Consider the following 17,567-nt stretch of genomic DNA (forward strand, 5'->3'; position numbering starts at 1 on the left):
TTATAAGACAAATATTTTTATACAAAAAGAGAAGATTACACAATCTGACTAGTGACTGTGTTAAATCAATTATTAAATTTCTATATGAATAAAGTTACTGATTATTTTCAGGTTTATGTTTACAATGAGCACGTTATTGCAGGCAGCATCAGACCAAATCTTGGAGATATGTTCCTAGATGTAGCCAAGACAATTGATGATAAGGTATGGCGCTCTTCTCTTCTAAAAGATTGGATCCAAAGTTTAATCAATTATTTATAGCCTTTATCATTAAAAAATTTCCAATTTATGCTTATGAGCTTTGAATGTATCAAACACTGATTTATTTATGCAGTTGATAAACAAATGTAATATTTTTTTTTTCAATTTTGTTTCTTTTTTGGTGTTGAAATTTAACATTAAAATTACCTGTAATAAATTAATTTCTAAAAATAAGGCAAACTGGCTGAATAAAATAAGATGACACTTTAAAGGAGTTATTGCTCTTGAATTATTATTTTACCAAATTTTAGTTCTAAAATATTCTTTTTTTTGCACTGAATCAATTTGTATATTATGCCAGATAAGCAATTCAGGCTTATCTATTTTAGTTGAGCTTCTTCCTCTGTAAAATGGGAGATAACTGATGGAGATTATTTTCTGTTAAATGGGAGATAACTCACTATCTGGCATAATCTCTCTTGACATTTTGGTTATTTACAGTATTTATATTGTTATTATTTTAGCAAGTAACAGAATTGTGGGAGATGGTTAAATGTATGGTAGAAGTTCCACTGATTTCTGCCAAAAGTATCAAAGACACACGACAAGACTACAGAACACAATCAGCATTTGTAGATAAAGCCAGGGAATACCTAGAACAAACGTAAGGTTTCTACTCAAGGATCATCTCACAAAAGTTGTAAACCTAGAACAAACGTAATGTTCTCTACTCAAGGATCATCTCACAAAAGTTGTAAACCTAGAACAAACGTAATGTTCTCTACTCAAAGATCATCTCACAAAAGTTGTAAACCTAGAACAAACGTAATGTTCTCTACTCAAGGATCATCTCACAAATAGTTGTAAACCTTCCTATAAAGATTGGCAACATTTAAAAAAATCATTCTGGTCAGACATTTTGAAGCAGATATAATTGAATGTAACATCTAAAATCATCTAAAATAAAAAAAGAATATACATCAAATGGATTTAGTGAAAAGGCTAGTTCAAAGCCAATTACAACTTACAAATAAATCATTTCTCTCTGTCTAAAATCAAACAGTATACATCCAATGGATTTAGTGAAAAAGGTAGTTCAAAGCCAATTACAAATCTCAAATAAATCATCTTTCTCTGTCTACTTAAACTAAACAGTATTCATCCAATGTATTTAGTATAAAGAGATCATAAATTGATTTGATATTTCTTTCTTTGCAGATATGCTAAATACATTGATATAACAATAAGCAGCAATCTACAACAAGCTCAGAGGGGTGGAATACCTGGAACATATAACATAGTCAGAAGTTTTCTCAATGTTAAACCTCCAAATATACCCAATTTAGAGGTAAGTTACCCAAAAGATACTTGGTTCAAACAACATTGTAAAAAGATTTCCATCAGCCCTACAAAGTTGTCCTAGTTAGAGGATGATAGTTAAAAGGATAGAATACTGGATACATATTACATTTTCAAGCCCTCTCAATGTCACTCTACCAAATGTATCCAATTTTGAGGTATGATAACCAAAAGAATAGAATACTTAATAGATTCAACATTGTCTGAACTTTTTTTTTAATGTCAGATTTCCAAATATACTCAATTTTGAGGTATTAAAGATACCCAAAAAGATACAATATTTGATACACATAACATTGTCAACATGTATGTACAACATTATTTCATTGTGTATTTAAGGATGGTTTAGTAGATGGACATCCCACATGGGCCATGGTTTATTACTGTTTACGTTGTGGTGATTTACAAGCTGCACAGCAAGTTGTGGATAAATGTGGGTAGGTAATATAAAAAAGTAGATGTGGTATGGTTTCCGAAAAAGGCAACTCTCCACATGAGACCAAATGACACAGAAACTAATAACTATAGGTCATAGTAGGGCCTTCAACTGTTAGCAAAGCCCATACCACATAGTCAGCTATAAAAGGCCCCTGAAATGACAAATGATAAACAGTTCAAACGAGGAAACTAATGGCCTAATTTATGTACAAAACAATGAATGAAAAACAAATTTGTAAGAAAGCAAGGAACTACAACCACTAAATTACAGGTTTCTGACTTGGGAAAGACACCTACAGAATGTGAAGGGGTGCAATATAGTTAGGTGTTTAGTTTGTAAAATTGAAATGCCCCTATGAGACATATATTTCTCTTTTACCTCTTCTTTGTTATTGGTTGTATATATTTAAGGAAATTGAAAAATTATTGTCAAATCATTGCTTGTGAACAAATAGCTGTCATTATTCTGAAATATGTTAACACAATTTTTTACATCAACAAAATTACATCACAAATTAGATTACTACATGAATGATTGATTCTATATTCAGGCATAATCTTGGAGATTTTAAGTCTTTCATGCATGAGTATGTTTCCAGTGAAGATCACAGGTAAGTCTGCACTATTATATATGGGCATTATTTATCTACGATGTCACCTGCAAATTGATACTTAGCTAGGGTTGAATAAAGTCTAAAACCAGTTTATAGTATATATGATGTATGGTTGTAGATGAACTGGCAGGGAAAATGGGGATTCATAATTTGTGTATTTGACTCCTGTAGTTTTTAACCCATTTTTCTCAAATGTCACAGAAATATTGCAGGATTGTTGAAGTTGCGCACTAAAATGTTAGAATTGTTTGGGAATATTTTTCTTATTTTTCAAATCCCTAGAACTTAGTACATTGTATGGTGTAATTTAATACATCTTTGTTAAACAGATGCCTTCATAGCCATCCACTGAGATGGCTGTGTCATTGGAGTAATTGTTAACAGTATGTACCATATTATTAAATAAAAAAAACAACATTCTAATATAACCAACAAAAAATTAATTGGTTACTTTGTTTTGAAAAAATGGGGTTTTCCATCCCATATATATAATATTATTTATGGTTCTTACAGATTAAGTTCAGGTAGTGAAACAAAAATACAATTACAGTATAGAAGAATTGTAAAAAATGGTACAGACCCTTTTAAAAGGTGAGTATGCGTTTTTAGTAGTGTTGTCAAATCATACACTTTTGCCTAACCGGTTATTCAAATAATCGTTCGACCGATTAACCGGTTAACCGGTAATTTAAGTTGGTGTTTAAAAGCCTTATCAATAGAACCCTACACATAGATATAAGATGTGGTATGAGTGTCAATTTGACAACAAGTCATAAATACGCTTTTATAATTGAAGTTTTCCCTTTAGCATTATAAGGCTTGTCTGTGAGGATTCCTGGCGAAGTTTGACTTTTAATATTCAAATACACCGTATCAACTATAGCGTTTGTACCAACTTCAGATTAAAAAATAATAAAAAAAAATCTTAATCTCGTAGAATTGAATATGTCATATGTCTGAAACCGATTATTCTTTCCCTTTCTCTTGTTGTCTCCGAAAATAATGGGATGTGTTTCAATTTGAAATGATTAATTATAAAAAAAGAAGATGTGGTATGATTGCCAATGAGACAATTCTTCACAAGAGACCACCATGACACAGTAATCAACAACTATACATGCTGTACGACCTGTTTCTTCACTGTGTTTGCTTTTTTCTTTAAGCATGTTACTCGTACTTTCACATATACATTGAGTACATTCACATTGGTTTGCATTTCACCATTTTTGAATTTAAAGTAAGACTAACCCTTGCACTACGGAGGTTGCACATTTAAATGTAGGTTTACACAATATTAGATCGAAAACGAAATAATGAAGTAATTAGTAAAATTGAATCTCATTACTGATTTAAAGTTACTGTTAAAAAAACATGTTTACTAATTATGTTTCTTAAAGATCCTGCCCCGAATTAATTTTATGTTTTTAGGATTAACAATAGCAATCAATATACTGGACAATTGATCTGTCAAACTAATTACCACGACGACAATTTTTAAATAAAACAACTATGTAATGATTTGATTTTCAACACAAATTTATATCAAATCTATCGAAATTGAAAAAAGTCCGGTTAACCGGTTAGCGTTTTTGGTATTCGGTATTCGGTCGTTCAACCGATTAACCGGTTAACCGGTTAACCGTTGACAACACTAGTTTTTAGCTCACCTGACCTGAAAGGTCAAGTGACCTTTTCTCATCACTTGGTGTCCCTCTTCCCTCGTCCGTAAACTTTTACAAAAATCTTCTCCTCTGAAACTACTGGGCCAAATTCAACCAAACTTGGCCACAATCTTCATTGGGGTATCTAGTTTAAAAATGTGTCCGGTGACCCGACCAACCAACCAAGATGGCCGCCATGGCTAAAAACATAAATTTTTGTAAATTTTTACAAAATATTTTAAACTGTAGTTACTGGGCCAAGTTCATTTTAGATAGAGATAATTGTAGCAACAAGAATGTTCAGTACAAACACATCAGCATCACCAAAACACAATTTTGTCATGAATTTTTCTGTGTCCATTTTTAATATGCACATAGACCAAGGTGAGCGACACAGGCTCTTGAGAGCCTCTAGTTTTATTTTACATTTTGACATTAAGAACCCAACAGATATTGCTCAGCTATCAATGTACACAACAAGTTTATCACTTAAAGCTCTGCCCACACCATTCATCCTTGAACTTTGATGCTGACATTTATGAAGAGATGGAAAGTATTAACATTTTCAAACAATATTGGACATTATTTTACTATTTCTGTTACTGTTTACTTGAAACAATATAATTTCACATAAGCAATTGTGATTTTGTCAAGTAAACAGATGATCAGCTGATTGTGCTAAATTCATTTTGTAAATATAACATATTATGCTTTATAGACTCCAAGATGAAACTAAGCTCTCATTTCACCTGTTTCTAAGCAGCATACCAATAACAGCTGATATCAGAAAACATACTGTTTATATGAACAACTGTGTTTGCAGTAATTAACAACTATTATGAATATGAATGATTATGAATAAAAAGTAAAATCACAAAAAAATGAACTCTGAGGAAAATTCAAAATGGAAAGTCCCTTAACAAATAGCCAAATCAAAAGCTCAAACACATCAAGCAAATGGATAACAACTGTAATATTCCTGACATGGTACAAGCATTTTCTTATGTAGAAAATGGTGGAATAATCCTGGTTTGATAGCTAGCCAAACCTCTCACCTGTATGACAGTACTATCAAATTCCATTTTATTGACAACATTGTGTGATCAAAACAAACAGACATAATAGGTAAACATGTCAAAATAGGGTACAGCAGTCAACATTGTGTTATAATCTTAATCACTATTATTAAAGTCTAAAGTACATTAAGACAGTTTGAATATTTATCCTTTACTGTTATCTTTCCAGAGCTGTCTATTGTGTAATAGGTCACTGTGATCCAGATGAGAACCATCCAGAAATAGCTGATAAAATAGATGATTATTTATGGTTAAAACTACGACAAGTACAAACAGATAATGATGATCAACATAATCAAGACAATTTTACGTTAAAAAAATTACAATGTTTATTGTATGAAGAATTTGGTATGTTATCAATTTTCACCATTATCATGTAAATTATACAGTGGAAAACTAAACACAATTAAATGATAATAGGCATTTTTAACCCCGCCGCAATTTTGCGCCTGTCCCAAGTCAGGAGCCTCTGGCCTTTGTTAGTCTTGTATGATTTTAAATTTTAGTTTCTTGTGTATAATTCGGAGTTTAGTATGACGTCCATTATCACTGTACTATTATGCATATTTTAGGGGCCAGCTGAAGGACACCTACGGGTGCGGGAATTCTCGCTACATTGAAGACCCATTGGTTGCCTTCGGCTGTTGTTTGCTCTATGGTCGGATGGTTGTCGCTTTGACATATTCACCATTTCCTTTCTCAATTTTATTCTCATGAAATATGAATAAAAGGAGATTTGGAGTATACGTAAATGAGATAACGACCTAAACAATACCAAAAAAATCTAAAGGTCTACATACTGTAGAAAAAGCTTTCTTGACTGATATACTGATTCTACATGGGAAGTAACTCTTTCTTCCTTCATAAATTGTCACAATTTTAAGTTCAGCAAGGGAAGTAACTCAATTTTGGCAGATACTGTATTACACATTAAGCCTTTCTATAAAACTTCATTTTCTATTTTCTTGATGAATTCATATGAGTTAAAATTCAAATTAAAATTAAAATTCAAGAGTATTCAAGTTTATCAATTTCAATATGTGTTATTTTTATTGGGAAACTTAAAAATAAATTGGTTGCAAAAATTAGTCTTTACAGTCTGGTCTTCACCAATAGAAAACTGACCAAACAGTACAGTATGTCTAAAGCACCCACACTTATAAATATATTTATCAAAAACTACCAAAGATCTACAATCCACATCAGAATTCCTAAAGGAAATAAGCGTTAAGAAATAACAAAAAACAAGGTTCCTGACTTCTGGCTTTCAACAGGTACATCAAATAAGATGGGATTGAATTAGTATTGCCAGATTTCATTTGTTGTTCGATTCTTATTAGTTTCATCTGTATATCATTTTATGTCTAACTCTTTTTTTTTCTTTTTATTTACGAAATTTCTTAAATAAAACTACTTTAGTTTCTTGGAGACCAAAGTGTACATGTATATCCTTTTAAAATTTTATGATCATATGTCTCTTGTCATTTTTTAAATGTAGAGTGTTTATTTTTCAGGTGAAAATTATTTTAGTGGATATCAACAGCCATTTCTGTATTTTCAAGTGCTAATATTGACAGCTCAGTTTGAGGCTGCCATAGAATTTATATCTCGTATAGACAAGTTATTATGTCATGCTGTTCATGTGGCTTTAGTGTTGTATGAATCTAACATGTTATTACTACCGCAAACAAACCAAGCACAGCTATGTAAGTATAGGTCTACACATAATCAACTTGGATGTGTGATTTGTGTATAAAACTGAACTTTGTTAGGTGCACCATGAACACAGTATAAGGGGGTCTTATTGGGGGAGTCCGATTCCAAATCCTGCTTACTGTTTTGTTAGATTCTCGTATCCCGCTTACACTATATGCGTAAGCAAATCTCATTTTTTTGTCATTTCCTGTATCCCGCAAGACCTCATTTCCCGTTTTCATGACACAATAATTTGACTTTCACGTTTCACGCTTACGAAAAATCGGCAATCCCACATCACACTTAGACCCCAATGAGACCCATTATAAGCTATTGTAAATATAGAAACAAGTTTTTAGAAATCTTCTGTTACCTGTTCCATGTTTTGGGAGGGAGGGTTTGTTCAAAGAAAGATTTACAGGTTTTTAGAAATCTTCTGTTACCTGTTCCATGTTTTGGGAGGGAGGGTTTGCTCAAAGGAAGATTTACAGGTTTTTAGAAGTCTTCTGTTACCTGTTCCATGTTTTGGGAGGGAGGGTTTGCTCAAAGGAAGATTTACAGGTTTTTAGAAGTCTTCTGTTACCTGTTCCATGTTTTGGGAGGGAGTGTTTGTTCAAAGAAAGATTTACAGGTTTTTAGAAGTCTTCTGTTACCTGTTCCATGTTTTTGGAGGGAGGGTTTGCTCAAAGGAAGATTTACAGGTTTTTAGAAGTCTTCTGTTACCTGTTCCATGTTTTTGGGGGGAGGGTTTGCTCAAAGGAAGATTTACAGGTTTTTAGAAGTCTTCTGTTACCTGTTCCATGTTTTGGGAGGGAGGGTTTGTTCAAAGAAAGATTTACAGGTTTTTAGAAGTCTTCTGTTACCTGTTCCATGTTTTTGGAGGGAGGGTTTGCTCAAAGGAAGATTTACAGGTTTTTAGAAGTCTTCTGTTACCTGTTCCATGTTTTTGTAGGGAGGATTTGCTCAAAGGAAGATTTACAGGTTTTTAGAAGTCTTCTGTTACCTGTTCCATGTTTTGGGAGGGAGGGTTTGTTCAAAGAAAGATTGACAGGTTTTTAGAAGTCTTCTGTTACCTGTTCCATGTTTTTGGAGGGAGGGTTTGCTCAAAGGAAGATTTACAGGTTTTTAGAAGTCTTCTGTTACCTGTTCCATGTTTTTGGAGGGAGGGTTTGCTCAAAGGAAGATTTACAGGTTTTTAGAAGTCTTCTGTTACCTGTTCCATGTTTTGGGAGGGAGGGTTTGTTCAAAGAAAGATTTACAGGTTTTTAGAAGTCTTCTGTTACCTGTTCCATGTTTTTGGAGGGAGGGTTTGCTCAAAGGAAGATTTACAGGTTTTTAGAAGTCTTCTGTTACCTGTTCCATGTTTTTGGAGGGAGGGTTTGCTCAAAGGAAGATTTACAGGTTTTTAGAAGTCTTCTGTTACCTGTTCCATGTTTTGGGAGGGAGGGTTTGTTCAAAGAAAGATTTACAGGTTTTTAGAAGTCTTCTGTTACCTGTTCCATGTTTTGAGAGGGAGGGTTTGTTCAAAGGAAGATTTACAGGTTTTTAGAAGTCTTCTGTTACCTGTTCCATGTTTTTGGAGGGAGGGTTTGCTCAAAGGAAGATTTACAGGTGTTTAGAAGTCTTCTGTTACCTGTTCCATGTTTTTGGAGGGAGGGTTTGCTCAAAGAAAGATTTACAGGTTTTTAGAAGTCTTCTGTTACCTGTTCCATGTTTTTGGAGGGAGGGTTTGCTCAAAGGAAGACTTACAGGTTTTTAGAAGTCTTCTGTTACCTGTTCCATGTTTTTGGAGGGAGGGTTTGCTCAAAGGAAGACTCATGTTACAAACCTGACCATACATTATAAACATTTCAATACTTTTACTATGGATTCAGTATTTTTTGTTGGATACCAATGTTTGTGGATTTTGTGGGTACACATGAACCACGAAATAAAATGTTGAACAAACAACAAATTTCCTACAGGCATGCAGAAATTCAATATTCATGAACATGTAAATATTCCTTAATCCACTAAAATAAATGTAAATATTCCTTAATCTACTAAAATAAATGTAAATATTCCTTAATCCACTAAAATAAATGTAAATATTCCTTAATCCACTAAAATAAATGTAAATATTCCTTAATCCACTAGAATAAATTAATCTACAGTAGGAAAAGTTTGTTTGTATGTTTGTTGAAAATATGGCCAACCAACAGTTTTTTATTGAAATGCCCCAGCCCCAGTCACATGATTCTGTAACAATCAAAAAGAATACATCCCATGAAAAATTACAGAAAAAAATATAAAATAGTATTAGGTTAACAAACTGACAGTGGGAGATATTTGTAATCAGCCCACTGTACATGCTGCAATATACTGTAGATTCAATAATTTTGCAAGATGCCAACTTTTGTGTATTTTGATGGTATAAGTTTACTACAGATTGATATGTTTACCAAAGCCTTGTATACAAACTTTTATTAGCAAATCCTCTAAATAAGATAACCACAAAAGTACAAATTTTCATTAATTCACAAATAATAGTATTCATGAAAATAAATGAATACAAAGCATATCATATATTTAGATTTAGTAATCACTTAGTTGATGTTTGTCACTATTTTAACACTACCAAATTATCTCAGTAAAATTAGCTTAATTTTATCATTTTTGAAGACATCTTGAAATGCCCTCTTTAATAATAGCTAAAAATCTTATTGAATATTAGGTTCAAAAACTTTCTTGGCTGTATATGTACTACTTCGACATGGGATGTAACTCATGCTTCCTTCAGAGATAGTCCAGATTTTTATACGACCGCAAAATTTGAAAAAATTTTCGTCGTATATTGCTATCACGTTGTCGTCGTCGTCGTCCGAATACTTTTAGTTTTCGCACTCTAACTTTAGTAAAAGTGAATGGAAATCTATGAAATTTTAACACAAGGTTTATGACCACAAAAGGAAGGTTGGTATTGATTTTGGGAGTTTTGGTCCCAACATTTTAGGAATTAGGGGCCAAAAAGGGCCCAAATAAGCATTTTCTTGGTTTTCGCACTATAACTTTAGTTTAAGTTAATAGAAATCTATGAAATTTTGACACAAAGTTTATGACCATAAAAGAACGGTTGGGATTGATTTTGGGAGTTTTGGTTTCAACAGTTTAAGAATTAGGGGCCAAAAAAGGGCCCAAATAAGCATTATTCTTGGTTTTCGCACAATAACTTTAGTTTAAGTAAATAGAAATCAATGAAATTTAAACACAATGTTAATGACTACAAAAGGAAGGTTGGTATTGATTTTGGGAGTTTAGGTCCCAACAGTTTAGGAATTAGGGGCCAAAAAGGGACTCAAATAAGCATTTTTCTTGGTTTTCGCACCATAACGTTAGTATAAGTAAATAGAAATCTATGAAATTTAAACACAAGGTTTATGACCATAAAAGGAAGGTTGGTATGGATTTTGGGAGTTTTGGTCCCAACAGAATAAGGGGCCCAAAGGGTCCAAAATTAAACTTTGTTTGATTTCATCAAAATTGAATAATTGGGGTTCTTTGATATGCCAAATCTAACTGTCATGACTGTTTGATTTTGACAAAAAATGAATCAGTTAGGTTCTTTGATATGCTGAATCTAAAAATGTACTTAGATTCTTGATTATTGGCCCAGTTTTCAAGTTGGTCCAAATCGGGGTCCAAAATTAAACTTTGTTTGATTTCATCAAAAATTGAATAAATGGGGTTCTTTGATATACCAAATCTAACTGTGTATGTAGATTCTTAATTTTTGGTCCTGTTTTCAAATTGGTCTACACTAAAGTCCAAAGGGTCCAAAATTAAACTTAGTCTGATTTTAACAAAAATTGAAATCTTGGGGTTCTTTGATATGCTGAATCCAAAAATGTATTTTTTAATTTATTATGGGCCCAGTTTTCAAGTTGGTCCAAATCAGGATCTAAAATTATTATATTAAGTATTGTGCAATAGCAAGTCTTTTCAATTGCACAGTATTGCGCAATGGCAAGAAATATCTAATTGCACAATATTGTGAAATAGCAAATTTTTTTTTAATTAGAGTTATCTTTCTTTGTCCAGAATAGTAAGCAAGAAATATCTAATTGCAAAATATTGTGCAATAGCAAGATTTTTTTTTAATTGGAGTTATCTTTCTTTGTCCAGAATCAACTTAAATCTTTGTTATATACAATATACAATGTATATTCACTTTTTACTACCAACTGATAAATTAAAATAATCTTTACCATTCAGTGATAACAAGCAGTTTTTTTACATCTTAATATTTTATGATGTATTTAAATGAGTAGTTATTGTTGCAAACTCCATCAGAAATTTTAATTGAGATTAGTTTTGGAATAAGGGAAAGGGGGATGTGATTAAAAAAATTGGGTTCAATTTTTCTCATTTGAAATTTCATAAATAAAAAAGAAAATTTCTTCAAACATTTTTTTGAGAGGATTAATATTCAACAGCATAGTGAATTGCTCTAAGAGAAAACAAAAATTTTAAGTTCATTAGAACACATTCATTCTGTGTCAGAAACCTATGCTGTGTCAACTATTTAATCACAATCCAAATTTAGAGCTGAATCCAGCTTGAATGTTGTGTCCATACTTGCCCCAACCGTTCAGGGTTCAACCTCTGCGGTCGTTTAAAGCTACGCCCTGCGGAGCATCTGGTTAAGTTTAACAAGGGAAGTAACCTATCCTTGCTTAAATTATAGTATCACAATTGTTGCATAATGCATGCTTTCTAGAAAAACCATCTTGAATCTTGATACCTCACAAAATATTACAGCTGAAAATTGATAATGACGTTTATTTTTTACAGTAACAACAGATTCCTCTGATGATGGTTGTATGAGGAGGTTGAATTTTGCCAGATTAATAACATTATATACCAGAAAGTTCGAATCAACAGATGCTAGAGAAGCTTTACAGTATTTCTACTTCCTCAGGTAAAATGGCATGTTCAATCCATACTGGCCTGAGAACACAGTTATTTTGAAGTGCATTTCGTTTAGACAATAAATGAAAATTTAAAAAATCCCACTTGCACTTTCTCAATGATATTTTACTGTGTGTTTTACTACTTTTGGGACAATTTATATCAAAATTATTAAAAAAACTTCATCGGCTTGAAGGACAATTTTATGTTAAGGGTTTTTTGAAATCATTTGACAGCTTCCAAAAATGCTAGTTTTTAACCTTTTTCAGCTGGACCAAATCACTACTTTACTTTAAAATTTATCACCAAATTTTTTTGCAGTGTAATTATATCCCCCTACTTGCTATTTTTAGGCATAAAACAATAAGAAAAAAATTTGGAAGGGATATACAAAATTGTCCACACTAGGGACTCTTTCTTGGACTATGAAAATAAATGAACATTAACTGTGTTCCCGGTTCTACTACTGCATGGATAGGGCTCTATTTTCTACACTTTTTTGTCATTCCATTATATTTCAATTGGTTTTGGAACATTTGTTAAATGTACTGGTTAAAAGTAGTTTGCACTATTAATCAAACAAGTTAATAATACAATTCCATCAGATGTACTGTTTTCTTTATTGCCTTTCTGATTTTTGTAGGGACTTAAAGACGGCACAGGGAGATAATTTCTTCATGTCATGTGTCAGTGAACTTGTACTGGATACCAGAGAGGTCAGTCTATATACCAAATAGAAAATATAGAAGATTGTTAGAAAGAAATGAATTAGAATAACTTATCAAAGAATTCAAATAGAAAAAACTATACAAGTGACCCAACAACATATTGATTGATAAATGAGCCAACCCCTTTGTTCTTGGGTTGGGACCCCACCCCCCTTTTTTGAAAATGACTGGAACTGACACTTTTAACTGTCATTCAATCTACATTTTAAGTTTAATATAACAAACTAATAATTGGATATATTTTATTGTGATATTAGATAGCCATAAAATGTGCTGTACATGTTACTATTACTGAAAATAGAAAAATTATTATCGGCTGACTTAACTGCCACTTGGTCTCCTTTCTTTATATTTAATATAATACTGGTTGTTCCAGTCTCATGTTTAGGACCTAGCAGCCAAGTGCTGTGTTGTTTGGTATTATTAAGAGTAAGGTAGACAACCAGGTATTTTCCAATATCAGTTGTGACTGTATAAGAAAAATGATAAACTCCAGGAACTAGTGCAGTAAAAATACCAGTAGTTGGATTGTAGCCATTGAGTATATTTGTGACAACTTTGTCAAACTTGATAGCTTTACCATTTCCAGGGGTTAGTGAATTAGTCAGCATAGCTGAAAAGGCTGGGATGTTGGTTCTTCTCCCACACTGACAGACTTTATCTAAAATAGATATAAGCAAAACTGAAAATCACTGTTATGTATGCCACATAGTAAAGAACAAATCAAAATTGCTTAAATTATAAATAATGTTATATTAGTCTTTTGGTTCAATGTGACAACTCAATAGAATGTTAGATAAAAAGTGTAATGAAACATTAAATGGGCTGTTATTGTATGCAATGATTTTTTGCAATCGCATGATATTTCTACCAGCCTCAAAATGTTAATAATTCCATTGATAATTAAGATCAGAGTTTTCAATGCAATTAACTTTTTTTTTCATTGGGGTTGCTGTCTCAATAATATTTGCAATAAATCTGGTTTAATCCATAAATATAATTATCAAGTTCTACAACTCCACATACATTACTATTCATGGTTTGTTTTGATAAGAAGGTTTTATAACATTTTATTTTTTACTAGTTTTTGGTAATAAAGCTTTAGACTGCAAAAATAATAGCTCATTACTTGTATAAAAGAAATTATATATGAAACGTACCTGGACTTTTATGTTTCATTGCCATTTCTAGCAGATCACCAAGAAGTGAACATTCTGAAATAAAACGTTCTATTATAAAAAATATATTTTGAAAGTTTGTTTTTTTGGGATACGATTGCTTTTAAGCAATCTGTAGACTTGTACCATTGACTCAGGGCCATGCCCTCACGTCAACCGTTTTATTTTAAACATCAAGGAACATCTCAGATTCTTGAGATTGTCTTGCTTTAAATGGTATAAAAAACAAAAGGATTGAATTTAAACAACTGTCCTATAATGTTCTTCTCATAATCTTCATGTTTCGATATTTCCCTTGACTGGTATGCATGTTTTTAACAGCACGGAAAATCAGAATTAAGCAGTATTTATATTTAGTGTTTTTATAAATTTAGAAACATGTCAGAGGGAATTCCCCAGTTTTGATAACATGCGAGAGTTCTCTGAATTCCGATCGATAAATCTATTTCTGTCATTATAAGAACTGAAGTGGAGTTTTCTTATATGTCACCATTATGAAGCTGATATTTGATATTGTACTTCCAAAAAGAAATGGAGGTCGTTTAATAACATTTAATATAAGTCCTTACTACAAATCACAAGTCTAGGCTTTGTTTAGGTAATTATGCGCATGCGTATAAGTTTTCTTGACTTGAAGGGGTATTGGATTGAATGGTTGCTCTGGATTCCCTCCCCACTCCATTGATTAATTTGAAACTCACGAGATCCTTTCTATGTCTGTCTGCTATTGAGGGTTATTGTTGTTGCATAATTTTAAATCATATGCTTCATTTAAATTAAAATAAATGTAGTCCACAACCCTAAAGGTGTATCTAGAACACCCATTCAGCCTGTTATCGCTTAGAGTTGTCTCCCTTTCGTAAGAAACTTTCATCAAACCACGATACGTCGAGACAAATTAACTCGTTCTGTCGATAGACGTCTTATTATATTAAAACCAATCTTAATTTAAACAGAGGAATGTGTAGGGAAAGGAGTCATGCCCACTGACCCAAAGGATATTTAAATATTTAAAGAGTTAGGAATGGGTTTCCACCTAGAATTCACGTACTGAGTAAAATAGGTGATAAGGTACGAAGTGAAATACCTTCTCTCACTCTCAGTGACTGCTGTGGAAAGTAAACTTGGAATTGATAGTACAAAAATAAAACACAATAAGTACATTGTTCATATACTTGTATCGAGGATTGGCTATTTTTAAAGTTGAATAACTATTCAGATTACGTAAATTACAATTTATGAGCATTTTACACGTGCAGTTGAATTATTTTTGAAAAGAATACTTATACATGTATCACTGAAAACAATTGCAATCGTATCCCTCAGTGCAATCTGCTCTATGATTCAAATTCTTTTTGTACCTTAATAAATCAACTTCATGATGATGTACACTAAATATTTTCTCTTGTTTCTGATAGAGAACTCACTAAAAGTATTAGTTCCTTTTGATAAAATAGGAAAACATATTAAAATATTTTCTTCTCTGAAAAAGACAGAACAAATCTGAGTGTTTACTTTAAGTACAAGTTCGGTAAATAAATCTATATGTTTTGTTATCTTGTAAGCTTTTAAAAAAACATTATGATATTATATACCTAATTTTCTGTCAGACTTGCATGTTCCCATAACCATTTCTGCACATAACAGTATCATCAATATGCAAGTGAAGTGGTCAGTCAGTATCATCTTGAAACCTAGACTTTGAAACAAACTAATAGTTTCTGTGCTGTGACATTTTTATATGGATGGAATTGCCTGACTTGATGAAAAACAAGCCATCAATTAAAATGAAATGGATATTGTAAATGAGCTTTTGTCACACACTTTGACATGTTAGCAATATTCAGAATTTAGATTTCATGTCTTTTCAGTGATAGACCAATGATAAGTTGCATTACTATCAGTAAATATCAGTTTGAAGACTATTTCTAGGTAATCTCTAGGTCAAGGCCCAGTGACTTTGTATTAACTAGCTAATTTCAATGTTTGATAGGAACTTTTATGATAGACAATGATGTTTTCTATTAAGTTGCATAACTATCAGTTCATCTCAGTTTTCTCAACAATTCTGGCCCTGCCACCTATGTAGTCCAGTGACATTGAATTAATAAGCAATGCTGTTATCCATCAATAATTATATGACAATTTGAACATAACTTGTACTAACAGATGTCACTTTTATTTTCAGTTTGAGATGCTGTTAGGAAAAATAGAACGGGATGGAACAAAAAGGGTAATTATTAAAAAACAAGAATTGAATGAATGCTTTGTAATAGGGACTTTATCTGTCATTTTTATTGATTTAACCCAAATTCTCAATTTTTTATGAATTACATACTACAAGTATATCCAAATTACAAATAATCCAAAAGAAACAATTTAAAATGCATGGACTTAATTGCATTGTCTACATTGGTGTACTGATATGGAAAAATGTAGTCCGTCTGCTACAATATCATATTATTTAGCAGTATGGTCACTATCAATATGGTAGGAATTGACCAATATATACATTGAGTCTGCCTGCTACAATATCATTATTTAACAGTATGGTCACTATCAATATGGTAGGAATTGACCAATATATACATTGAGTCTGTCTGCTACAATATCATATTATTTAACAGTGTGGTCACTATCGATATGGTAGGAATTGACCGATATATACATTGACTACATTGGATGTTCTTGGTTTACAATTATTGCATCTGAGCTTTTTATGCCCCACTTAGGGGCACTATGTGTTTTGGTCTTTGCGTCTGTTTGTCCTTCCTTCAGTTCATCCATCTGTCCTACTTCAGGTTAAGAAAATTTGGTCAAGGTAATTTGTATACACCTGCCATTAATTTTTGGGATCGTATAAAGGTATGATGTCGTCTGCATCGTTGTCTGCGTCCTCCTCATAAGACACATTTGGTTTCCGGACAATAACTTTAGTTTTCATGAATGGATCTCTATGAAATTTAATGAGAAGGTTCAATACCATGAAAGGAAGGTTGGTATTGATTTTGGGAACAAGGGGCCCAAAACAAGCATTTTTCTACTTTCAGTATAATAACTTGTGTTAAGTGTATGGATCTCTATAACATTGTACCACAAAGTTCCATATCACAAAATGAAGGCTGAGATTGAGGTTGGGGGTTATTGTCCCATTCATGTAGGAATTAAGGTGGTACTTAACACTACAGGGAGATAACTCTGTAAAATCACCTAAACGTTTTAATGACATTGTGTTTTTAAGGGAATATTAAGCTTCTCAATGATCAAAATTAGTGTTTGTCAAACTGCTATATAACCAGTGTAATTTTTCTGATAAAATGCTTGATTCAAATTTTTGGAATTTTTTATATTTTTGTCAAAGGGTCAAAGTAAATACTTTGCCAAAGTTTTATGAAAATTAAACGAGCCAAATTAATTTTAGTGAAAGTGTTGGGTACCACCTTAAGGTCCAATAAAGGACCAAAAACAAGCATTTTTCTAGTTTTCGAAAAAATAACTTGTGTTTAAGGGTATGGGTCTCTCTGAAATTTTACTACATGGTTCCATACTACAAAGGAAAGGCTGGGATCGAAATTTTTCAAATTTCAAATTTTTAATCTTTAATTGCACAGTATTGAGCAACAGATTTGTAAAATCTTGACATTTGATATGTGTCAGAAACCTATATTGT

The 17,567-nt window shown here is 32.2% G+C and overlaps 2 protein-coding genes across 2 annotated transcripts in view; one reads left to right on the top strand and one right to left on the bottom strand.

Annotated features, from left to right (window-relative positions):
* LOC139525557 (nuclear pore complex protein Nup93-like) overlaps positions 1-17,567 on the top strand; it is a 42,729-nt gene that overhangs the window by 7,555 nt on the left and 17,607 nt on the right. The window contains exons 7-17 of the mRNA XM_071321005.1: positions 112-204; positions 726-865; positions 1,420-1,549; positions 1,900-1,997; positions 2,550-2,609; positions 3,126-3,203; positions 5,519-5,697; positions 6,864-7,055; positions 11,875-12,001; positions 12,635-12,707; positions 16,086-16,130. Of these exons, the coding sequence (XP_071177106.1) occupies positions 112-204; positions 726-865; positions 1,420-1,549; positions 1,900-1,997; positions 2,550-2,609; positions 3,126-3,203; positions 5,519-5,697; positions 6,864-7,055; positions 11,875-12,001; positions 12,635-12,707; positions 16,086-16,130 (1,215 nt within the window). The remainder of the gene's footprint in view (positions 1-111; positions 205-725; positions 866-1,419; positions 1,550-1,899; positions 1,998-2,549; positions 2,610-3,125; positions 3,204-5,518; positions 5,698-6,863; positions 7,056-11,874; positions 12,002-12,634; positions 12,708-16,085; positions 16,131-17,567) is intronic.
* Positions 12,947-15,584, bottom strand: LOC139522565 (complement C1q-like protein 3). The gene is made up of 3 exons (XM_071316033.1): positions 15,493-15,584; positions 13,880-13,933; positions 12,947-13,380 (listed from the first exon to the last, which is right to left on the bottom strand). Exons 1-3 carry the CDS (start codon positions 15,581-15,583, stop codon positions 12,962-12,964), a joined length of 564 nt encoding a protein of 187 aa, XP_071172134.1. The 5' UTR covers position 15,584; the 3' UTR covers positions 12,947-12,961.

The sequence above is a fragment of the Mytilus edulis genome, chromosome 5 (genome assembly GCF_963676685.1).
Source record: "Mytilus edulis chromosome 5, xbMytEdul2.2, whole genome shotgun sequence".
NCBI lineage: Eukaryota > Metazoa > Mollusca > Bivalvia > Mytilida > Mytilidae > Mytilus > Mytilus edulis.

What these genes read in the sequence shown, in the direction of transcription:
- LOC139522565 (XM_071316033.1), bottom strand. Translation starts at nt 15,583, where the DNA reads ATGATACTGACTGACCACTTCACTTGCATATTGATGATACTGTTATGT. An exon ending in CAAGTCTGACAGAAAATTAG is followed by an intron (nt 13,934 to 15,492) that starts GTATATAATATC and finishes GTTTTATTTCAG; the next exon opens with AATGTTCACTTCTTGGTGAT. An exon ending in AATGAAACATAAAAGTCCAG is followed by an intron (nt 13,381 to 13,879) that starts GTACGTTTCATA and finishes TATCTATTTTAG; the next exon opens with ATAAAGTCTGTCAGTGTGGG.